This window comes from Antennarius striatus, chromosome 11 (assembly GCF_040054535.1).
Source record: "Antennarius striatus isolate MH-2024 chromosome 11, ASM4005453v1, whole genome shotgun sequence".
Classification (NCBI taxonomy): domain Eukaryota; kingdom Metazoa; phylum Chordata; class Actinopteri; order Lophiiformes; family Antennariidae; genus Antennarius; species Antennarius striatus.
Window position 1 is genome coordinate 7,212,441 of NC_090786.1, and position 26,231 is coordinate 7,238,671.

Here is a 26,231-nt window from a genome sequence, read left to right on the forward strand (position 1 = left end):
AATGTTTCCACATCATCGATACTGACAGAGTGCTGCGACAACACAGTAGGAACGAGGATTTAAAATACAGTATTTCAATTTGGCTTTTTGGTGAGAGAGAGAGAAAGAGAAAGAGAAAGAAAGAAAGAAAAGGAGAGCTGGGAGTGTGGGGGGGGGGATGAAAGGGAGCAGTGGATAAGCTTCAAGGCTTATCCTATTCATTACTGGAGGAAAAAAAAATCACAGCATCGACCTATAAATAAATGAATGCCAGGATAAACACGAAGCCCATACATCAATAAAACATATGTATTCTAATAGATCACGCTCTAGTTACACTCGATGGCAACGCGACGGCCAATGAGCCCAATCATGGGGACTTTATCATTTTGAAAAGCAATACAGCATTAAGCCACGCTGATTATAAATAATCATCATTCCAACAGCAAAAATAGGCCAATGAATACTTTATCTTTCAGCTCATTTTTCTTGTTATATGCTAATATATTATATTTCAGGGGATTAAGGAGTTTATTCCAATCATCTACGAATCACTTTAAAAAGCACAAGCTCTGAGTGTCATGACCATTAAAGCAACAAGTTAAAATAATACTTCGTACTTTTTATGTGTGACAGAATGCAAATAAATAGATTTTGGCCTGAAAGCAGCTGTACTTTGCTTCAGTCTTCTTCTTTTTTTCATTGGATTTCAATCAATTAATAAACAGAAATTTTATTAATTTTTTTTCATTGCACAAAATGTCATCATTACAGATTCAGAAATTGAAGGATGTACCATTTTATTCACAGTTTTACTGATTTAGAGGTTTGGACCGACGTTTCAGTTCAGCCCATACATTCTGAGCAAGTCCCACTCACTAACCTTGGTGGTGTACACTTATCATTGTACACCATACCAACTGTAATGCTTTACAACAATGACAAGTAACAAGAAAACATGTATCCAAGGACACAGACGCCCCCAAGACAGGAAAAACTGCATTTGTTCCGATGTGGATAGAGGACGACATTCACCTTAAATGAATACGAGCAAAATGTGCTAACTAAATAATTTGGTAAACAAGTCTTTACATGATAGAATATTTCTTTTCCTTTTTTTTTTTTTTTAAAATTTGCCAAAAACAAGAAAGCATGACGCCTTTGGTAACTTAGTCATCATGTCATCACATAGCTCATCCAACAGAGCAGCATTGTTTACACCGGTGCAGTAAGCAGTCTGGAATGAGAAACACAAAAGTACGCTCGACGACGTTAACACCGAAAAGATGAGACAACGCCGGGGGGGGGGGGGGCTTCATAGTGGCCACGCAGTCCAGCCGGGGTCAAGAAACGTGAGAGCCACTTGACCGATAACTAAAAATAAAGAGCATCGCTGCGTCGACTTCAGACGTCGGTTCAGGTACGCATGCTCTTTGTTGGAACAACATCTGGTAACAAGTCTCTGCCTGCATACATGCAAAAGATGCTTGACACTTGACCCAGCAAGCCTGCTAGAGGGCTGTATTCATGAGTGTTTCACCAGCACAGACAGATTCTGTAAACAGCATCTACAGTTACACCGATGAGTCACACACACACACACACACACACACACACACACACACACACACACACACACACACACACACACACACTCACTCCAGGTTGCAACACGCTGTTGTGTAATTTTATTAGGGACATTCAGGAGTTGTATCACAACTGACGTCTGGGCTTTTATGAAAATTCGACTCTGCTTCAAAGCCATAAATCCAAGGCAGTGTTTCATCAGGTGAATGTGATCCTGCATGTTTTTACGTGATTGATGCAGACTTCACTCAACACCGGTGGTTAGTCCACATTTATCCAGTGTATTAAGGGAATAATCATCCCATCATTGGGGCAATAGGTGGTCTGGGGCAATAGGTGGTCTGGCCAACTAAAGAAGTCGACAACAGGCTCTACAGTTGACAGGTTTTAAATGACAGCACTGTTTTTGAGAAATCATCTCAAAGCCTGATAATACCTGTGAAATTATACCAGTTATCCCTTTTATGCTATTTCCAAGAGCCATGTTTACGAGCCAATAAAATGTGAACCATAAATCTTTATTGATTTCCCACATTTGAGGTAATTCAGATCCAGAGAATATTATCCTCGTCCTCATTACGATCCATCCATATTAGTCATATTTCTATTATTATGGTTGTTTATTATTGGGGTTGTAATTATCTTTCTCTCACTGTTAGCCTGTATAAATGCAGCGCTATGCCATTGTGTGCTTACACTGTTATTTCAAGCTGGAGCCAGTATGAAAACTCTATTTAGTGGTGCGTTCCAGGATCCTCCGACATTTCAATGTTTGAAAGTTTTGCTATCAAAAACATCCCCACTTCGTTCATAATATTCAAAGTCTCAACAGAAAATTGCACCCTGATGAAAACCACACATCTAACGGGATGAAACGGTTCCTGTTTGGCAGATAACACGGACATCTTGAATATCGGAGGATCAGTAAACGCAGCAACAGGGAGAAATTTCAAATCAGTCTCAGCTGCAATAACACGATGATAGTTAAACCATAAAGAGGTGAATAAATGTTTCAGTGTGTTGGATCAAGATTTTATGTTACTGCAAAAACAGTTTCATGTTGTGGCGAACAAAAAAAAAATCCTGCCTGAAAGATGGGTAATAAGTAATATAAATATGTAAAATATTGAAGGGAACAGTTAGTTTCCAAAACGAACTAAAAGCAGTTGGATGTTATTTTCTTCACCTCATATGATTACATCAATCTAGGTAATGGCGTAGTTTTACGACATTGGTGATATCATGCTTTCCACAAAATTAAAAAGTGGTCTAATAAAGGGGGGAAAAAAACAAGCCTCAGTCAAACTCATTATAATTTCTCGACTTCAAATCCAGTAATATTGTCAGGGGATCTGCGTCAAAAAGGAACACTGTCCTTCACCTCTTTTCTAATATTAGAAATGTGACTGATATGAATTTCTAGAATCTGTTAAGAAAAAAATTGAGTCAACCAACCGCACACCTTCTTTCAGCCTCCTAAAGGCACATCCTCCATCAGAGGGTCAAGCATACAGTACCGTAGCCTGAGAGACGAATTCAGGGAAAATACAGTTTGCAATTACTCACCGCCGTCCTTAAACTTACACCGGCTGTCAGCACAAGGTGAGTGTATCAGCAGTTTCTCTGCTCTCTTCTCTCACCTGATTTTTTGGCTGCAGGGCAGTCTGAGGACACTGTTTAGATAACACTTTAGTGAGGAAATAAACCTTAAAATATAAAAGTGAGGGGAACAAAATGAGCGATGAGGGTGTGTTATGTCTGGACTCATCAGCTGAAATAAGAGCATGCTGTACCCGTGGGCGCTTTCTTTCTCTATTCATCAGTTATGCTTGATCAGCGCTGCTCCTCTGAGAAACCTTTGCACTGCTAATAACAGACCCGGACCTTTGAATTGTTTCTTCAGCTCCATGCTTATTTATCTCTCTGCGCCGTTCGCTAGAAATAGATAAACAGTCGTGCAAAGAGATATGTGCAGCAGAGCTGGTGCATTGCTGATGAAATAATGGGGTTAATCAGGAGCACTGCCTTATTCAGGCCAAACGCTGTGCTGCTGATGCCAGTCGAAGGAAGTGCTTTTAGTAAAAATAGCACTCTGCCATCGATCCTGCCTGAGCATAGCGGATATATGAGGGCCTTAAATAAGACACATCCTCTTCACTGTGTTATGGCTTGTCATACAGCATGTTATGTCAGGTATATATGGTGCAAAACTATGTATCTCCCATTTCATGTTGAAATATTTTAAAGGACTTGTCACCAGATGTTCACTTCACATACAGTCCATGTCCTGCTAATAAAATCTCCCCACACAGCCCTAACATGTGCTCTTTTCTCCTCGATATTTTCTTCTCTGCGGCCCCTGTATACCATGACATATGGATGATGAAAAATTCATGGACTGGTAGTTAACACAAATCTGCAGAGGAGATGGGAAAACATGAGCTTAGCAAGCAGTTTGCCTATTACATTAACAGACGGGGATGTCACGGGACGACATTGGCGTATGCATATTTCATTTAATCTGATTTCATGTTTAGAGAGGAAGCGAGAAAGCGGTTCAAGTTGTGGAAACAATGACATCATGCTGGATGTTCATCTGGTGACCCAACCCAATCAAGCTCGGAGGACTGAATGTTTTTAAAGATATTATCTCATGGAATGGGATTAAGATTTTAGCATGTTTATAGCTTTTAAGACTTTTCTTTTCCTCTTAATTATTTTTCTATGGCAGCGTTTTTCGAGTTTTCAGTCTCAATGGCTCAACGGGACATTTTCTTTTCTCCAAAAAGACAAATGCAGCCAAGTTTAAGCAATCACAGTCCAATACAGAAAAAGATGTACAGGGTTGTAATCAGAAAGTTGGTGGTTCAATCTCTTGCCCCTGCCATCGACGTGTCCTTGAACAAAGATCCTGAACCCAAATCTGCTCCCATCGATGCCATGAGGACTCAAGGATTGGTCCAAAGCAGAGGACAACTCTTCATTCTTTGTCAGAGAAATGCAAGAAAATTCATATAAAACCTCTTCAAAAGCAGCACAAACAGACTGTATTAAAAATAGACTGAACATCTGATCATGATCAGTGCAGCTGGGAAATGTTAATATATTGTATTTAAGTGATAAATGACTCCAGAAGATTGTCCTGCTTTTTTGTTTTTAGAGAAATCAAAGAGACTGACTCAGAGATATTTTCAACAAAAGATACTGAGCTGGGCATGAAAAACACAGTATCTGTTCCCAGGACACCTGGGGAATATAGGATGAATGAAAAAAAAAAAAACACGAGGAGGAAGAGGAGGAGGTGGAGGAGGAGGAAGAGGAGGAGGAGTCTTTTGCTGCTTTGCCTCAAAACATGATTGCTTCACTAACTTTCAAAACGCTGTTGATTTAAGCTACACGCACACAATGAGCGTCAGATTTCTGAAGGGCCAAAGAAAGACGAGGGAGACGAAGGTCAAAAGTTTGAGAGAATAACTTTGGAATCGGCCAACTGAGCCTGAAGCTGTGTGATGTACATGATGTTGTATTAAACAGAACGTCTTGTGTCAGTCTGACTTCACATTACAGGTATGTGTGTTATTTCTGAGTCTCTGTGACTTAGCCAGGACAACTATTAACATTTAAGCCTTCAAAAAAGTGTGAAATTGCAAAATATCCAGGACTTATTAGGAAGAAGCTGTCAGGACATGCTGGGGGGGTTTTTTTGCTCTTTTTTTAGAAAAGATGAATCACAATGAAAGTAAACTGGATTTTTTTAAAGAAACACACAGCTGATTATTGCGGAAATGTGAACACGATTCTACACTCACTGTAGCGCCACGTTGAAGCCAGTCACCCAAAAAAAATAGACCTGATATCAGCAGCGATCTTTCATCTGATGGCTACATTTCACACAATACTGTAAAAACAGACTTGCTGAAATCTACAATAGCACTTATTTCCCGAGGCTTCACGTCTTCTCCACCCCCTGAGGTAGCCTGACACACTTTCATGAATTAGCCAAGACAAGACAGACAGCGCTTAGAGCTGCAACAGCAGATTTAGATGAATCCGAAAGGTCAGAATTAGCATTGAAAGAAGCATAAAGAAAGTCCTTAAATTGTTCCCTAGGTCAATTTTTTACTTTTTAATATTTCACAGCTGCACATTATTACTTCTTACGTACCCACAGTGCTAGCATTTATCCTAAGGAAGGTGGATTTAATATGGTGATTTAATATGGTTTAATATTGCTGATTTTGATACGGAGCCTGTAAATGGCAGGAGAACTTTACTCAGCAGTCGTGTACATTTGCGCGAACATTTATGTGTGTGTTTGTGCATATAAGATGCCCTTGAGGCCTTAGTTCAGAATGATGGAAATTATTTGGCTTCGCTGTTTTTTTTTTTGTGTTTTTTTTTTTTTTTAAAAACAAATCACAAACAATTCTCCAAGCAGCAATTCAAGCAGAAATAAAAGCACGCTTCAAACCAGCAAACCTTTCTGTGAATAACATTAGAAATCTGGTTGCCTTAGACAAAAAAGTAGAACTCCCTAAGGCTCTGAAAATAAACATTTAGCTTTAATGTGGCTCACAGAGGAATGGCATTACTGAGCCAAGTGAATGAGCAACAGCAGCCACAGGATGTTAGCGTTACTATTCATAACTTATTTTCCTATGCCTACAATCATTTTCCCTTCTGGTCTCACCTCTGCTGCTCTCTTAAAATGCAATTACCTACTGGCAAATTTACAGGAAAAGAAAGACAATGACTTCTGACCAGAGGAACTGTTACTGTTAATGTCAAAATAAGAGCTTTCTGAGCTCCACGGCGTCTCTGAGCAGAGGAAATATAAAGAGAGATGAATCACATTATTCCATTGTTTTAGCACAGCTTGGGGTTAATAAAATGTGTGGATGCATGAGCAGCGGGGAAACCGCAGCAAATGGCAAATAGACATATTCCAGTCTTTCAGAAACTCTCCACTATTGGAACCACAGAAAGCCTTTCAATGCTTTTCAGGTGTGACTGGAGAGACTGATCAACTGAGACCCATCTGCACACCATTAAAGATGCAAACAAACAAACGAACTGTGTGTAAAAAACAATGAAATAAAAATAAAAGTCAGCTGTAATTTTACATTTCAGTCTTAATTTACTGGACTCAAAGAGGCTTCATTACATCTGGCAGGTCTTATTACAGCCTCTTGAGTTTTGGGGTTTTTCTTTATCCATACATAAAAGTTAATCGTCTGTTGCGCCTAAAAAAACAGTTTTCCACTTATTTAGCATCACCTTTCTGTTACATGATGGATAGTTGAAGAAAGGAATAAATCTGATGCCAAAGAAGAAGAGATGTCTTCTTTTCTTTCTGCAATTTCTTCCTTGTCAGAACATCCTGTTTAAGTTACCAATAAAGCAAATCAACCCCCAACCTTTTGGTCACAAAGAAACTATAACGTGGCATTTTGATCCAAAAATTCAAATTTTAAATGGGCTAAAGTACATTTACTGGGAATGCGTACAATGGAATTAAATTACTTGTTCCAAAGCCGCAGAGGCCATCCATTTTCCACTAAAAGCAGACTTGAATAAATGGCTAGAGTAACTAAATGGCATAATTGAGAGTTTGAGATGAATCGAACTGTGACAATGTGTTTTAAGTGCACAACTGAATCGGAACTTGAAGAGTTGATGCTTCGCAGGGCGATGTGCAACACTCAAAAGGACATGAGTTGACACCGCGGCGGCTCTTTGCATCGCAGATGAGCTAAGATGATAACTTATCTGGAGTCGGCAACAACATCTCCAGCTGCCACACTCACCAAACTCGTCACAGATGCTCTCGTTCTGCAGCAGCGCCGGATGTTCAAAGGTGTCCCGGCAGTACAGAATCCTCGTGCTCGTGCCGAAGGCGGCGATCCCGCCCAGCGCCAGTACCGTGTGGTCTATGAGCAGAGAGGACGGCTGCTCCCTGAGCCGCGCCAATACTGAGCGGTAGCGGCAATACTGGGGGTAACTGAGGACCAGAATCTTGCACCCGTCGTCCTCCTGACCTGAAAAACAAATAAAATACAGACACACAGTTAGACGGTCTGCACAAATAAGATACAGTTCCGACTTTATCCTGGGGGAGGAACCTTTGTGCGAAATAGAGAAAATTGTGTTTTTCAAGTACCTGTAAAATCTGTAGATAATGGAAGCACTTAATTTTAGAAATTCATCCTCTTTCCCATTTGTCTGCAGGTATTACCAATTTATTTTTGCGCATAGATCATACATTTATAATATTCTGACATATACTGTCGCAGTGCTGTAAACAAGATCCCTGTACTCATTAACCATCAGATTTAAATTCCTGGGCTGCTCTCTTAATTCTCATGAATTTTCAATCCTACCTGGAAAGAAATATTTCTCTTCTGGAGCTACAAACAGTTTGATCTCCTGCTATGTTTAAATACAAGGACATTTATCTCATTATTTACATTAACCACTGAGAGGCGCCTGACTAGATGCTAATGCTATGACCTTGATCTCACCGTTTTTCTCCATCACAGTAGAAACTATCTTACTACGTTGCATCACAAAATGGCACATCAGCTTGCTTAGACAGTCAATAATTGTGATGTGGTTGATAAATGATGTGAAAGAACAAGGGCTGCTGCATCAGAAGATGAAAAGACAGACGAGTACCGCATGCTGATAAAGTTTAAGTAGCTGCTGGTAGATAATGTTACAGGGAGTCAATGAAATGCAATGGATTCCACTAAATATGCTCTGTCTCTGTGGGTAAAAATTTAAACTTTAAATAGCCTGAAATAAGAAACTAATTTAAAAAAAAAAAATGTGAAAAAGTCAAAAGTGCCCTCTGAAAATACGAGGTCGAGTTAGTTAAACTTGCCAACTCACTCGACTGCATGTTTTAAATCGCTCTGGGTGTGACAAAAACAACTTTCAATGCTTTTCGATTGACAGGAATTTTTAACAAGGACATGTGAGAATAATTTAAGCAAGGCAGGTGTTTATGCTTGTGCATGTATTGGTGTCTATTCACAGCCTGGGTGTCTTCCCGACTGACACTGTTAGCCGACGACCATCACGTACACATTTATTTATACCTGCTGGAAAAATGCAATATATATATATCCAGACAGCCTGCCACGGCAGCTCAGTTTCCACATTATGTCATTGTAATAGCAGTTCAACACTCATATTATTACTCCTTTGTCATGAAAACCTTCCCCTTGACTTCACACTTAGTTCTGTATTGTTATTAGTTTGTAGGTTATTCAAGATAAACAGGATACGGGTGAAGTAATGTCCGATTGGATGCCCACTGGAACTGAGTGAGAACCATTTCAGCTACAATTCGATCTTTGTTAATGGAGCATTATTATTGTTGTTTGTCTCACAGTTGTGAATTTTATATGATACCCAGAACTTTTGAAACATTCTGGATCATCAGGCCCAGAATACTGATGTGTAACTTAAAATTTGGTTTAAGTTACACAACAGGGATGTTGTTGTGTAACTTAAACAAAATTTGGATTCTGATTCGGCTCCCATCACGACAAAAAATATAAGGGATTAGTTCCTCCACACAATATGTCTCCAAAACAATCATCAAAATCCAGTCATAACTGTTCGAGTAATCCCAGTAATTAACCGAAAGACCAGCACCGCTACAAACACTACCTCCTCTGTAGAGGTAATAATTTCTGAGAAAAACAAACATCTAAATGTAAACCATGTGGGAGCCGTTTCCCATCATGCTTTAAGATCTTGTAACCTGGCAGTTGGTTGATAACAAAGCTCACTGTTTCACTCAGGAAGTAGTAAAACCTACAAATAGAGCCCGGCCATCACATTGGTTGGCTGCGTCTGACTAATGCATGTGGCAGCTCACTGTTATTTACAGCACCGCTGGAGAGGTGTCAAGATATTATATTCAAACCATGCAAGAACAAGAACAGCTGCTGCAACTGCTTTAAATTATACAAAACAATCTTTTATTACAGTGTTTTATATTATTTGCAAGCTATTGTGTAAGAGAGTGAGCAGTGAAGGCCACACGTCAGTGCTGGTGATTAGAATGACTTTTTAAGCCTTCTGGTTTAATTATAACTGAACACATCTCGTGACACCCACTGAAGGGAAATACAATAACCGATAATTGCATGCTCAGTTATTATTTTTACACGGCAAGAATAGAATTGGTTAAATGCATAGGGAGGAAATCTTAATTGTTCACTAATTATGACATAACATGATTAACGGCATGGAACACATTTCAACATTCTACACAACCCAACATAGAGCTGCATTTTGCTGTTATTTTGTATTGTTTATTCCAAAAGATATTCATTTACCTCATTAATTAGCTTGAAAAATATCCAAATGTGCAAAACAACAACTTATTTAGTCAGGGGTTGTTGTTTTTTCCACTGAAGGCTAGGAAACTCTAAAAATCAAAATTAGTGAAGCTAAATCAGCCATGTGTTTGATGACAAAATTATTTGCTTGTTCTTTTGCTGTGAATTGATTAATCAACTTCATTTAGCACTAATATAAAATGGTAAATGAATACACGGTACACTGATTTATTTTTTTTTCCTGTAGATTGTTCCTGGTCTAAAGCTCTTGGGTGTGATATCTCTTTTTATTCTAGAGTTCTACTAAGGTGACTGCATGATAATGAAATGCCACATGAGCCAAGTAAAGGTAACACAATGCAGTACAGTCCTGCACAGCTTAAAACTGGCAAAATCCTTATAGAGAGACAAATTATGCACATTACATTCCTTAAAGCTTGAGTGAATGTCACATTTTGTGGACTCACATGCACTTAGCAGAGTGTTTTAAAGCAGAGTGCTAATATTTTTCTAGCTTACAAAGCCAACTGTACGGTTCAGCGGTTGATGAAGCAGAGTCAGGCAGTTTGAAACACGATTTTTATATGAATTATTCACCGCCCTGTCTGCTTTTACAAAGCCCTTGGACAGGACATTCATGGGGAATTTCTGCTTGCAAGTTAATATTTCAAGGGTGCCTTACACCTAAAGACAAAGCAGACAGATTGAACAGGTTTATTAAAAAACACATCTTGCTCTTTTTTAGTGTGTTATTTCATGAAAGTGGAGACATCATCTAATTGTGCTGCAAGAAAAGGGCAGAGAGGACACGATTCATAATATTTTTATGGCAGCTGCATTCCCAACAATCAGTGTAATTAGTTCCACTATTCTCCAATATGACAGCCACTTCAAAAGGACATTATTAAAAGCATTGAGTCAGTGTAAAAAACACAGAATGCAGAGGTAGCCGCCAAAAAGACACAGATGCATAGATGGATATATTTCAGCGTGCATGCAGATGCATATTACACCGTAAGACGCTGCAGTTGTCCTTTGCAATTACAGCTCAGAGGTATAGCAGGCTTTGTTTCCAAATGTCAGGGCTTTCATTGTAAGCGGTCACCGTCAGACCCGTTCTTTCTCCCGAGAACTCTCACAGCATTTCACTTGATTAGATTCAATTTGGAAAGAGAGCCGCAGGACATTAATAACTGTACAAAAGCGTAGTAAAGTATGCATGACGGGTGTGCCTGCGCCGCTGCGTCTAATGTATGAGTGTAGGTACACTTTAAAATTCCCTTTTATTGTTATAGCTCAACCTTTCATAATAAAGGACATCTTTATCTTCACTTAAGCTCTCTAATTGGTTTGGGCTACGGCTGCTTCACCTGAGAGCTGGGAGGCACTCTGTGATTATGAGATTTGTTTCCCTTTCTCTGGTTCTCTCTTATATATTCTCCTTCTCTGTATGTCCTACTGCTGGCATGGCGTGTTGATAAAACAGCTGTGCTGTGAGAGATTATCTTCAGAACACACTGTAAAGCTTCTGACCTCATAAACTACAATAGTGTCAGGGTCGTAACTGTTCCCCAGGACAGATGATGTTATAACCTTTCAGTAAGTGCAGCACTCAATAAACTCAAATACAACACAGAGTAAACTGATTAAACACACATGTTAGTGTAACATTTAGAATTATATACTTGCATTTTCTGCTCATTTTTTACATTAACTTGTGGAGTGCTGCTCACACCGTGTGAACAATTGTATAATGTGTTTTTGGAGAGCTTGTTCAAAGTTAAAAAAAAAAAAAAAAGGACAAAGGATGACATCATTAGAACATTATCTCAGCTTGGGCTTGAAGGCTACAATGCTATAACAGAAAACATGTGTTACACACTGGGAGCATGGAGAATAAAAGACAGGGTGCTTTACGAGCCAAGAGCCCTAATGAAAGACACTATCCAATTGCATTGTGGGGACTGTAGGAGCTTGACTCATGTAAGTTTATTCTTTTTGATGTGTCTCCTGTCATTCTTTGACTCTGTAAAAGTGTAGCTTGTAATTAATGTACAACCGCATTCTCTCCAATTCACAAAGCAAGACCCGAACAAAAAGATGAATGACTGACTCACATGTGGAATAATGACAGTGATACAGTCATAAACAAGTTATAAAAGATGAACAAGCTCTTCTGTAAAGCGAAGTTCAAAAGTGATTTAAAAGCACTGACAGTTTTGTGAAATGATACTAGATTATAAACGGGTGCATATGGGAGCCATAAATAGAACCACTTGTCTTTTAGATCACTCTTACTCACACAGACAGCTTGAAATAGCTTGATTGTTGTTAATATGTCTTATTTTTGTGCTTCTCCTATAACTTTTAATGCTGTATACAAAGTAAATGACAAATATATCATAAAATCTATGAAATCCAAGAACAGAAATACCTCCAAAAGTAAACAATGCAGGATAAACGTTGATCAAATACTGTAGTTGGTTTGAAATAAGGTCCCAACCCTCTTTGGGCAGACAGCCAATCAAATTTTGAAAGGGCAGGAAAGCACTTTAGGCAGCCAATCATATTCCACTCCTTGGACATGGACTCGACAATAGAGCATTTAAGATAGTGTGTCACAATACAATTTTACTGTCTTTTGTTCAGTTCAATGTTATGTTTTATATTATTAGATTTTTTACACGCACAACAAACAAAACATGAGCTTTCATTAATAATCTGGCAATCAAGAAAACAAAGTAAATCAAATACTTAATTTGACGTTTAAAAGAAAAACATAGATTTGAGGGCCATTTTCCAAACACTGATGTAAAGCCTGATGAAACACAGATCCTTTGTCTGGTTCCTGTCTGTCTCTCTCTGTCACAATGACTCATAAATATTTTCCGCAGCTAATCCTTCTTTTTAGGACACTCAATTATCGATAGGTCTTCATAATGTGATTGTTATTTCCTTCTGCTGACAAGTAATTAAATTTGCGCTCAAACAATTGGCAGGATTGACGTGCACTATCGACAAGACTGATGATCAAGTGACTAAATTCCCAACGAAAATGGGGATTTACTATATAAAAATGATTCCTTTTTAAATAGGAATTTGATCCAGGAGGTGGTTTTTCTTTCTAGGAGTGGCTCCTGGCATCCCAAGCCTGAGTCAGCGAAAAAGATCAGCATTCATACAGGAAATCAAGGGAAATAACTAGAGCTAGCTACCATTAGCAGCTACTTAAGCTTACAGCAGTTTAAGGGTTTGAACTACGGATCATTTGTGTCCACCTGCCACCTAACCCAGCATAGTAACTCAATCATCCCTATATTTGATTTGGAATAGGCTATATTATTTATATATATATATATATATATATATATATATATATATATATATAATATTCAAACGATCATTTATCTGTCATTCATATCCTAAACGTCACAGGGGATTCAAACACCGTGCATTAAAACTACACAAGTTACGACACGGTTTAAATATTGCAGTGATGTGTCACACTACACTGTAAGCGACACGACTGCAGTGCACAGCAGACTGAGAAAGTCGTTAGCTCCAGCAGCTATTATCAGACACTCACTCTACACCCAGAGTAAAATTAACACGCTGTAATATATGTGCACAATATCGGTTCATGAATACGACAAAATTATAGCACGACTCAGGTTGGATTTGATATTTGTCAGGCAGCTCTTCCTCTGAGGGAAAAAAGAAGAAGAAGAAAAAAAAAAAAAGGAATGTAGCCTGAAACAGTCACACTGTACACTAGAAATAAATATGATGGGAACAGGCTCCAACTCCGCATCACGCCAGGGAGAATGTAAGAATATATTTGCAATCACACCAAAGGAAACATTTCTGCATCTCTTCAACAACAAGCATGGTAAATTACTTGACATAATCAAAATCTTAGAAAAGCCCCATATGACAGGAAACCCATTAGTTGTGGTTGAAGCAGCTGCTCTGCTGGATGAATAGCTTTTTGCACTGTTAGATGAAACATGTCCGATATCATTGAATTTCAAACCCCATGAAATAATTTTTTTTTAAAAGGGGGGGGGGGGTGATCTGCTGCATTTCTGAGATCCTCTGATTGTATTGGAGAATTAGCGTCGACGCTTTGGAAGTCAGGGATAAAACTAGTTGTAACATGAGAGTTGCTGACAGTCACCAGCAGCTAATTAAAGTCCAAATGTGACTCATGTAAACTGTGTCATTTGCATTCAGCTCGACTCAGAGCTCCAAACTGCCCACAAGCTTTTGACAGGATCTCTCAGACAAGTGCTCTCACTTCTCTTGTCACAGACAAGCAGGAAGGAGCTGAAAACCATTACTTTCATGCTCTCTGTCACCCACTGCAGTCCTTAAATCACTCACTCGGCTCAAATTTGCTGTTGTCAACATTTCCACATTATCTGCTCGGCCAAGGAATTTACTGGATCACCCCCGCTGCTTTGTGGGGACGGCGAGGAGTAGCAAAGGCATGTAACCCAGAGCCAATAATGTCACGTTCGTATTTGAGCTCGACAAGCTTTACAGAAATAGACAAGAAGTAATATTTGGCTGAAGAAAAGAGGCAGGGAGAAAAGAGTGAGAGCGAGAGAGGAGAAGTGACTTGTTTGGTATTCTCACTCCATCCTTGGCCATCTACTCTCGGCTGTGTATTGATCGCAGAGGTTGCCCTGCTTCCATTTAGCCTCTTCTCATAATATATAACACATCTCTGATTCATCCGACTCGTATCTCTCTCTCTCTCGGTTTCTCTCTCACTTCTCAATGAGGGGACATGACACTAACAGGGGGTCATATAAGTAGCAGCAGGCGCCCGATCTGGCTATTGGTTTCATGTTATTGAAACTTGACCAAAAAAAGAGCAAACAGCATCTGTCAATGACACAAAATGGAAATAAGGCACGGGGGAAGAGGCGTTACATTTTCACTTGCAGCCTTGTGTGTTCCCAACCAAGAGAGGATGACACGAAACAATACAATAAATTCATCTGCATCATTTATCACTTGTCCAATCTGTGAATGACTCCACTATTGTGGACAAAACAAAATGTGCTAGAACATTTTGCTAATTACAGGATAGTCTGCAGTGCAAACAAAATCACATTAATTACGCCGATAATGCAGCATCAATTACTCACTATTAAAATGAAACAAAAGCAGAGCCGTCACCCGATGCGTCGCTAATGCTTGCGCATTTTGTTCAAAGGGAATATTTGAATAATACGCCTGTTTCTAATTGGTGTAATGGACCTGCCTTAAACAACATGGCGTGTTTGCAGCTCGCTCAGACGACGTCCATCATCAGCATCACGTCGCTCACAGACTGACTAGATTTACTCACTTCATTCCATCAGCTGGAACCTGTGCTCTCACATCCACCTTTAATGGAACGCTCCTCCTAATGGGTTGTCTTTTGAGGGTCAAATGAGTGTCAAGTCATGTCATTCTTATTTCGCTTCATTTTCTACCAGACATTAATACGGTCTTATTTAATAGAGAATCTTTTTTTCCCGCCCTTCATTGATTCTTCATTGATTTCAGTCGAGACGTTGTGTAACACTGATTGAAAAACAGAATACAAACAAGCCGTGTTTGCTGGCAACGACTTTACAAAGTGTTCAGAAGATCAATGATGCTGATGAGATAACACATTAAGCATATTTCAGTCACGCGAACGTCGAGGTAGAAAAACACCTTTCTGTTTTATTTATGTTCACACAACCACAGATCTCACAATCAGCACATTTGTAAATACACTAATATCTGTGTGGCCATGGGCTATTAAACATGATCGTACACATTTTTTTTTTAAAAAGCTTCTGTTCTTTTATTTCTTTAAAATACACTGTATTTGAACAGTGTAGTTTTAACAGCTTAGCTTCTTCGACTGATTTAATTCCTAACTTTTTTGTAATGTTTACTTTCACTCCTCTCATTGTGATCTTCAGCGAGCACCTATACCCATCGCACGCTACATCCTGAGCACCGAAAGACAAATAAAACCCTGTTAGCAACGAGCCAGTGAACACAGAGTAACATTTATAGACCTCCACATTAATACCAGTGTTGCTCCATTTCAAGTTTGTAACCACACTTTGAGATATTAATGTCACGGAGTGGAAAAAAAAAAAAAAAATCAAGTGAATTGTTAGTGTTCACAGATCACTGAGCTGCAATTCATAGCATCAACAGTCAGGTTCTGTTTATGGAGGAGAGGAAAGGAACGGCATCGACCACGTTTAGCTGCATTCTAACACATTGGGAATAATTTATGAAAAGAAAGAGGGGAAGCGGTTTAAGCAGCAGGACCAGTTTGAGAAGTTACTGTGTGAGATGGGGGGTAGGGGGGGGGTCAGCTGTTCCCTGATGAATTAATTCAATCTGTTCACATCTGCAGTACTTGATTTAAAAAGATTCCATCACCTACGTCGTGTATGTGTGTGTGTGTGTGTGTGTGTGTGTGTGTGTGTGTGTGTGTGTGTGTGTGTTGTTGCGACTTTAAGAGGTGTCAAGCTTTTACCTTTACTGGCCGTGTCTGTGCGATAATTCTTCTTAGATAACAATATTCCCACAAAAGGCCACTAACACCCAGAGGGAATGTTCTACTGAAGCTGTACATAGAGTTGAGTAACACAAAGAGAGAGTAATACATAGACGGGGGGGTTGGAGATAGAGAGAGAGCCCTCCATGCATGCTGGCTCCTGTTCTTAATTATAGTAAAGCACTAAAGTGCCTCATTCATTTGAGCTGGGTAGGGCAGTGGGCTGTGAAGAAAAAAAAAAAAAAAAAGCAAAAAGAAAGAAACATTTAAATAGTTTTTTCACCTCAATTTATTCAAGTGTGCACAAGGATTGACAACACTTGGCTATGCATGTAAGAACAAGCATGTACACACACGCTCACTGGTTGTACCAGTCATGTACACACACACACACATACACACACATAAACACACAGGAAAGTTCAACTTCCCTCTGCTTTAGCATTCCATCCCAGATGTTCTAAGGGTTGAGGGGGTGAGGGCGTTCAAAAAAACACACACCCATATTAAATGTTTTCTGTTCAACAGAGAGTGAGAGAAGAGAAAAGAAGAGAAGAAACAACACAAGCACTTTCCTCTGGTTGATTTATGTGATTCTATTACATTAAACATTCTTTCCCCTGAGCAGGCTCAGCTCCCTAGCAACCATCGCTCAGAGCCCTAATGTGTCTGGCACAAGGCCAGGGAAAGCTGCCTGCCTTATTGATTGCCAGATTGAAAAGTTTGCATTTAATAGGTCTTGTAATACATGAAGGAATTATTCAGAGGGGCTCCTTGTCAAAACTTAAATTGCTTCTTTTGATTATCAAAAACAATGGGAGCCTCATAACAAATGAGAACGCTCCAAAAGCCTACCTTTGAGTCTGAAATGATTATGTCACTTTGCCCCCCCCCAGTTAAAGGAAAGAGAAGTTAAACCATGATAACTATGAGGTTAGAGTGCACGCAGTTACTTAAGAGGTGAAAGACAACTTTTGGCCACGCTGATCTCCTTTTGTGTAGTGATGGATCGGCCCTGAATACTGTTCGCTGTCTGCTCCTCGGCTGCATCCTGACTAATGAAAGACTACTGCTGGGTTTTTTTTGGGAGGGGGGGGGGGTCAATCCACTTACGGTGCAGTCAATTCAGAGTAAAACAAGCTGCTCTGCAAGAAGTCAAAATGTGCAAATACCACAGGGACCAATTTAATCAACTATCCTGGGCTGCAGAAATACAGCTGCATAAAAAAAAAGAAGAAAAAAGTGAAACACCTCTTCGTGTCTCTTTTGCCTCTCCTCAGTCAAGCCTTAACGGTTTTACAGCCAGGTGATGATATTCTATCCATGATGGACACCCTCATTTGTCACAAAACTCTGTCCAACACAAACTCAGTGGAGCAGCTGTGACGGGTGATCTCAGAGGTTGTCACCGGCGGGGGTGAAAGAAGGGGTGTGTAGAGAGTTTCCTGAGCTCAGCCTATAATAGACAGCATTCCCAACTTCACATATTCTCCTGCAAGAATGAAATGGATGACATGTTTGGGTTTGAATACATCTTTAATGGGACAGCACATTCCCATTTGAGTTAAGTTCTGCAGGAAGGTTACAGCCAAGGAAGCAGAAAAAGAAGAAGGGGGGGGAGGAGAACTTATCAGGAGATTGGGAATTGGGTCAGGGAAAGAATTACATGCCATTCTCGATCAAAGTTGCCGCATGCATTTCCTCAAACAAGAGCCCTTCATTATCGAGTCAGATTTATTTTTCCAAGTGTACACTGTGTTAAAGGAAGCACGATTTAATATGATCTCAGAACTAGAATAAAGCACACACAAAAAAAATGGAGCAAGAGGGGAAAAAATGGAGTAATGCTGGAGGATATTTGGGACAGGCATGTTTCCCGATGGTAAGACTGTAATGAGAAAGAAGAAAGAAGGGTATTTGTCAGAGATGTTTGGGGGTGTTGCCATTCATCATGGCTCCATTGTGAATCCCTGTCATTATATAAGAATCTCTCTTTCTCCCTCCGTTTGTGTCTCTCTATCATCAGATCTGTATGGAGGAGGATGGCTTTAAATAAACGGCGTGTGTAGCTAAGCCAAGTGGAACCCTTTTCAATAATTACATCCAGCACAATACTCAATTTACAGTGCATTTATTTATCTGGAGGACTCCACAATGTGGCAAAAGAAAAGACTGACATTTGCGGTGCATTGCAACAACTAGAGCGGTGCGCTCCCTGAGGGGAGACGTTTTAGTCTGTGGCTTAGAGGGAGACTTTGTAGATAGTAATATGTCATTAAAAACCAGCACCATCTGTTCAGATTTCTTGTTTATGTGCTGTCATTGGTGTCAAGCGTATTGAAGATGCACCAACAAATCCCAGAAAAGCAAACTGTAGGATTTTCTCTTGTATATTTTGGTGTGCAATTAGTTGTGATCACACATTAGAAAAGGCACCGCAAAAATAGAAAAAAAGAAAAGAAAACAACAACCACTAACAATTGTTTTCTCTCCACAAGCCCTAATGATCTCCATTTGAAGTTCCCCCAGCTCGGTCCCACACAAACTGTTTCCACAGGATTGCTTTGTTATTCATGTGAAAGACACAGTATCAGGCTAAACAAGCAGGTAATCTCTGAAAAGCTGCTACGAATTTGGCTTTAAATTCAGCGCTGATTACAGAACATGGTCTGTGACGGCAAACCCACTTCATCAATGGAACTCTAATCACTGTAACGCAGCACATACTGTACAGTGTCTGTTGCTGCGTTTGCACAGGAAAGATAAGAACTTCAATGGAGGATATCTACTCGCCCCAATAAGTTTATGTTCACTGCTAAGTCATGCCAAGGAAATCTTTTCTATTTGTCTGTGTAACGATTCCAATATGTAAACAGACGGGGATATTATTCTTTATTCTGTGAAACCCATCCACAGGCTGTTGTGTATTTTACGCAGTGTAAAAAAAAAATAAAAAAAAACACAGTGAGAAATCACAACAATATGAATCACAGAAATTATTTGGTCTAAGTTGTCTAAGAAGTCATAGTGACGACTGGAAACATGTGATTTGATAAATGATCAAAAGATGCTCCTGGAATCAATTTTCGGCAGATGAAAGCCAAACACGGAATTATCAAACTAATTGAACGCATATTTATCCAGCTTCTGTGTGAAACCTTACATTCATTCCGATGCTCTAACGGCACACTCAATGACCTAAGTTGCACAAACTGAGTTGGAACAAAGCAATTCTACTCCTCCTATATCACAAATTTTCGATGTCTGGCATAAGGAATAAAACAAAAAGCTTTCACGAGTTATAGCCGAGGAGACAATCGAGGAAAAAACAAGAGCGGCTGAACACCTCTAATTTTGCCAAGTGCTCCTAAGGCCAGTACATAACAAGGAAATGGACTGACAGGTTGAGAAAGAGGAAAGAGAGGCATCAATGATCTATTGTTTGCAGCCAAGGCGCTCTTTCCAACTCCTCTGGCAGTTAATATATCAAAGAAACCAAAATATATTACGCCATCTGCACGGGATGTTTTACAAATACAAATTATGTCATTTGTGTTTCTTTGGCTTATAATAAAAGCATTAAGTCCCGTTATGTATCCACCCAAGTATGTGTTAGCATGCAGCACATACATGCATGCACTCACACACACACACACGCACACACACACACTGCTCCCACTAAGGTCTGGAATCTATCAAACCCCCACTGCAATTACTGTTTAAAGTGGGGAAAAAGCATTACCTCCATTTCTATTTATCTATGTATCTATCTATAGATGTGTGTACATACACATAAATACACACACACGCAGTATATGTCTCCATCTGTACCCTATTAATGCTCGTGCATCACTTTTGACTGACAGATTATGACACACATTAAGGGGATGATGAAACTGCTCAGTTATTTTTACCTCAGCTGAAGTCTGACTGGAAACATTTTTCATTTTAAGGTTGACTTAAACAGGTTTAAGTACAAGATTCAATGCTATCAACGCACAGGTCAGCCTCATTTAAATCACATGACAACTCCAGGGGGGCGATTTTGGATCTTTGGAAGAATGATGGTAGTTTAAGTTTGAATTAATGCTCCAATTTAATTCATATGTATGTACAAATTTCTGTTCCAGCTGCTTGAAGTGGTTGAAGCTAATTTTAACTTTCATTACTATTTATTTATTAAGATTTTACTTAATACGCAAACTGCATCTTATTTGAAGAAGCTGTCTCATTTTTTTTTAGAAACTCAAACTGTCAACTGGAACAGAAGCTCAAAGAACACTCTTCACTCGCTCTGTTTGCTTCTCCTAATTTTGATTTGTACTTCAATCCCATTTGATTTGCGCATCGGGGTGTCCAGAAAAAGACAGTTTTGCATGCATTCATAAAGCAGATGGACAGGCATGCCCATAAAATATGCAGCATTATTAATGTTACAATCTGTTATGTCTAGAATACCTACTGAGCGACACAGAATCGTTGGTATCTATATGTCTGAAGGCAGAATGTCACGGAGAAGTAGGCATGAGGGAGACGTGTATCAAGGCTTTTCTGCGCTGAAATATTTATGGTGCTGTAATACTTGAAATGAGCGTCATTTTGACAGAGACAGATATAGAAAAAGGCTGCATGTTGGGAAAGTGTGAGTCAGAGTGTAACTGGAACTGGCAGATGATTTCTTTAAAAGGAATAAATGTTACTCCATCGAGCTGTAATCTCAGATAAAACATCACAATCCTTGTGATTTTAGGTCTTTTTCATGACAAATCATGAAAAATAACAAGTCTATCAGGGAATTAATCTCAGAGAGAATCTCACTCCCTCTCTCTCTCTATTTAAGATGCCTGGCAGAGGTCACATCAGTAGCATCTGCTATTCCAGGCCTGACTAATGGAGAGAAGAAAGACATAGCTGTTGTAATGGAGAGACAGAGCTATTCCTCTCCTCTGAGACCCCTCTCATTGTTTAACCCTCCGCATGACTCCCCCACCCCCCTCGTGCAAGATGGAATAAACATTCCAGAAATAAAATAACACAAATCATTAATGAAAAATAGCTATACAAAGAAGCTAAATTTGATTACTGTGCAAGGATATGACTCTGATGTTGTGTGGTCTCTCTTTTCTCCCTCACAGTGTGTCTCTCTATCTCTTTATCCCATTCATATTCGAGGCATGCTCAAACATCTAATAGATTTTTCCATGCCAGCACGCAATTTACTGCTTACAGATTTAGAATTCTTTGGCTTCCGGCCAGTCAGAAGTGAATTAATGATATGAGCACATCAGTGAGGAAAAACAGCTTGTGATTCTCTCTCCTACAGGTCTGAGCATAATGAAGAAGATACTGCCATAAACCCATCCTGTCCCACAACAGGAAAAAAAATACATACCAGAGAAAGAAGGGGAGGGTGGTGATGGTGGTGGTGGGGGCAGAAAGAGGAATACAATCAATACAAACAGTACATTAAATTAATTCATTGGAGATTTTGGGCGGTTGATAGAATTAGATCTGTGGAAAAAAGCAAAAAGACGAAGTAAAAATGTTTAAGAGGTCAAAAGCAAACAAGTGAAAATGACACAATCTGCCATTTAATCTGAACGGAGGGGTACAGTGGTGTGTCTCACTGAGGCATTCTCTTTCCATCCCAGTCACAACATGCCATTACTCTCCTAACACCAAGACTCGGGTCTCTTTATCTTTTCCAAGAAAGCGCTCACTCCTCGCCACACTGCAGTCGAAACATTAAACATTTTCATGTGTGCTGGTGAGTCAAAGTCCCAAATATTGTTCTGTATTGTCACCGAGACAAATCAACCATGAGAAGACAGCATCTGTCTGTTTCCTTATCGCCCTTTCCTACCCGAATAAACAGTCTGAGACGCTCCGAACAGACTGCGAAAAGGGACAGAATCAACTCTCTGCATCAAATTGAAATGTTCCCAAAGAAATATTGTTGAGATATCAGCCTAGGTGTGTGCAAAGCCAGGTGTATAGATCAGATGTTGCATCAGAGGGAAATACTGTAGTCCTTTCTTCGAGTGTGTGAGGCTGTAAGCAGCCCTTAAATGCATTGATATAGCCTTGATCACCCAGTTGTGCCTTTCAAAACAATCAATGCACATTAAGCTCAAATAAAATAAAATAATATATTAATGTGTAATAATATTGATAATAAAAGAATGCCTCTAAAGTATTCTCAAAAAAGATTAATATTTTGCATCAAGACCTCATCTTTTCCTTTTCATATACACTATTATTGAACAGTAAAGTGCACAAAGGAAAAAGATGAGCGTCTCACAGCCGAAAAAATAATCCAAAGCTATGCTGCAGCTCTCTTAGAAGATAAGGTCGTTTATTGCAAGGTTGGTGGTTTGATCCCTGGCTCTAACTGTCCGCTTGTTCAAGCATCCTTGAACGGGATGCCACGCTTCAAACGGCTCCTGATGCATGTTTATGGAAATAAATATAAATCTCTGTGGATAAAAAAGCTCCTGCCTGCGGTGTACAGTACTTACCTTAAAATATATGACACGCACAGTAATGAAGGTCGGTCATTATGGCTCATTGGAAAGTCAGTTATGTCATTAGAAAACACCTCACATATAGCTCATTTTGATTCAGATCTACCAGATTGAATTTAACTTTGACAAATGGATGGGAGCATCATGGAAACTCCTTAATATCAGCTTTCAAGAGCAAAGAGATGGATTAAAACTAAAATTTTTGATAATCTACTGTACTTTAATGTGATCCGTTGTGCAGAATGGAAAGGTTAAGTATTAAATAGGTGTCATTTTAGGAAATATATAATATATGAAAAAAATACTGACAATAAATTAATTTGTTTTGCGATTTTACGGTTAAAATAAGATTAAAAATAATGTAAATTATAAGGAAGGCTAAGTGCTTTCGCAATAACCTGTATACAGTATATTATGGGCAAAGCTAGGAGGCACTAAGGTACAACTTGTCCAGGGCTATGATCTTGTATAATCTTCCTCAACATCTGAACTCACATTCTCCACCCTGGCTGCTGCACAGAAAACATGAACTGAAGGAAAACGTGGGTAAATCTATTGGATATTTTTTTTGCACAAGATACATATTTTGCAGGAGTATTTTTTTTTTTATATTCCTTTAAAAGCTCTCCGTTTCTCCCTGCACAAGCCGACAAACTGTATCACCAGATACAGCTCTCCAGTGCTCAGCTTCCTAGTATACGACCAGAAACCAATTTCATCAGGCAGCAATGGAAAAAAAAGAAAAGAAAAAAAGAATCAGGCCAGTTCTCTGGGGAAAGATAGAGGGGCAGAATGTAAACTTCCCTGGCAAGCAACCCCTGGTGGATTGAACTGTAAAAGAAGCTCTAATGTTCATTTCAATACAAGATAAACTGAGTGGACAGTTTGCATTAGCCTACCTGATTAAGTGAATTGCATTACAGATTATTTAAGACCTGTAAAGTACAACGTGTAAACTCATGCATTACTGTCATCTTGGCTTGGAATGCTGTATGTTTAATGTGATTGCATGTACTTTATGTTATGCGGGCTACACTAAGAATGATCCCTGGACATAATGCATAATGCATAGAGGAGAGATTTTAACCTTTGACAACCAAACTTGGAGGACATTATTTGATTGGTGCTGCTTACTTGTTTGATTTATTTATTTGTTTGCTTGAGTGGTTTTAAGCAAGATAAGTCAAAAAGTTTGGAAAGGATTTCAATCAAATTTTGTGGAAATGTGAGCCCTCGGGAGCAGAATGGGTAATTAAACTTTTATGTTTCCCACAGCTGGATGAGTAAATGGATTTCCATATATGGAAAAAGGAAGCAGACCCACACAGTTATCCTACCTCTGTAAACAAACAGGAAGTAGTATGGTAAACTGTCAACTTTTTAGAGTTGATGGCTGTCACACTTTGGTTATTTTGATCAGAGCTGATGTTTCTTACTTCCCCCCCCCCAAGTCTTCACGCTACCCTATGCTAAGCACTGCAGCTACTAGTGGTAGCATCACAGTTCCATTACTCACATATAAGAACCGTATCGGTCTTGTTCCTTTGTAGCTGCCACAATAAAATCAGTTCCTCTTATTTTTAAAAAGGTTTACATCAAGGCACAGTGTTGTCAAGGTCCTCTTGTACCTTTCTTTTTTAAAGAACTAAAAGCCCGACTTGAATCATGATGCCAATCATCTCTCTGCTTCATGTTTTAAAGAGTAACAGCTGCCAATGCTTCGGGACAGCGGCAAAGGTCACTTGTACTGATGATTACTTTCCTTTGTGCAAGCATCTTTGGTTTCATTCCTTAAGTATTTCCGAGAAGAGAATAAAAATGTTTTTGTTTTTTTTCACCAAACCATAATGTTCCAATATATAATACAACTGTCATTCCAGTATTATAGACACATTTGTCTTGTAGTATTTTTCATATGCTGCCTGTGAGGCACAAATCCATAACAGTTCACTTAAATCATAATGGCGGGGTGCCAGGAAAAGTTAGGATACGCACTAGGAAAAAAAAAAAACGGTTTCCTTCAATAACAATGGCACACTTTATTGCTCTTAAGCTCACAATGGTTTTTCTGTGCAGCTTGTGGTATTGCTGCAGTATCCTGTTATGGTGAACAATCCAATTCCTCTGACATAGTTACAGATCAGCTTGAGAATAACAATCAGCAAATACATCATTCAGGTAATACAGCATACAGCCACCTCAGGCTGTCCTGTTTGGAAATACTATCAAAAAATAAAGTGTAGCTGTGTCGTAAAAAAAAAGGTACTTTGGTCAATGAGCCGACATATTACACAGAATTACAGACATTCAGCTACACAACGCTTTAAGTGTATTTATATCTGATCTGCTTCTGCTGTGGCATGAATATTTCATTCTGGTAGTGAGCAGCATTCCAATGGCATGTTTCATATTTCTATGCAAACCACTGCTCAGAGTAAAATGCATTTGCATTTGCCTTTCCCAAACTCTCTGCCCCTATAATAGTGTTAAGACTGTCAACAACTGGAGAATGCCAAAGATGTAGTGAACAAACCAACAAATGGATGAGTGTGTGCACACACACCACACACTTGTCGTGTAGCATATGTGCATGCGTTCATCTTTGCATGTGTGTGCTGGCCTGCCAGAGTCTAAAGCCCGTCCTGCTGAGTGGGCAGTTTTTCCGATGGAGTGTCCCATCGGAGTGACAAGTGCATTTAGAAACAGCCTGATGGAGTCATTAGCAGCAGCACTGCTCATTAGCAACATACAAACACTCCTACACACTCATGTACACACACAGCCCCTCAGTCACAATGGCATCATTCTGCATTTATCACGCTGACAACAGACTAATCTATAAAATCTTGACAATAGAGCACATTAATAGAAAGCCATGAAATGGAACGCATTATTATTGTTCTTATTGTTGTCGGCATTATTATTCTAGGCAGGCAGAAATGTCTGATAGTGAAAGCACACACACACACACACACACACAAACACACAGTAGGATCAAACCATATTGATTACTAGAATAAAAACAAAGCATCCACTATTGATTCTCTTGTCCTTTCTGCATATGAGATTCAAGCAAAGTCGAAGAATCAAGGGCATTACAGCATTCCTGGAAGATTGCAGACAACAGAACAACAGTCATCAATAAACCACTATATTCTAGAGAAAATGTCTCATGACCCACAGTGGTTTCATTTCCACATAGGCTTCAGATATAATTAGATCACTTAA

The 26,231-nt window shown here is 39.3% G+C and overlaps 1 protein-coding gene across 1 annotated transcript in view; it reads right to left on the minus strand.

Moving 5' to 3' along the window:
- arid5b (AT-rich interaction domain 5B) overlaps positions 1 to 26,231 on the minus strand; it is a 67,159-nt gene that overhangs the window by 30,587 nt on the left and 10,341 nt on the right. Inside the window, exon 4 of the mRNA XM_068327515.1 lies at positions 7,374 to 7,604. Coding sequence (XP_068183616.1) covers positions 7,374 to 7,604 — 231 coding nt within the window. The remainder of the gene's footprint in view (positions 1 to 7,373; positions 7,605 to 26,231) is intronic.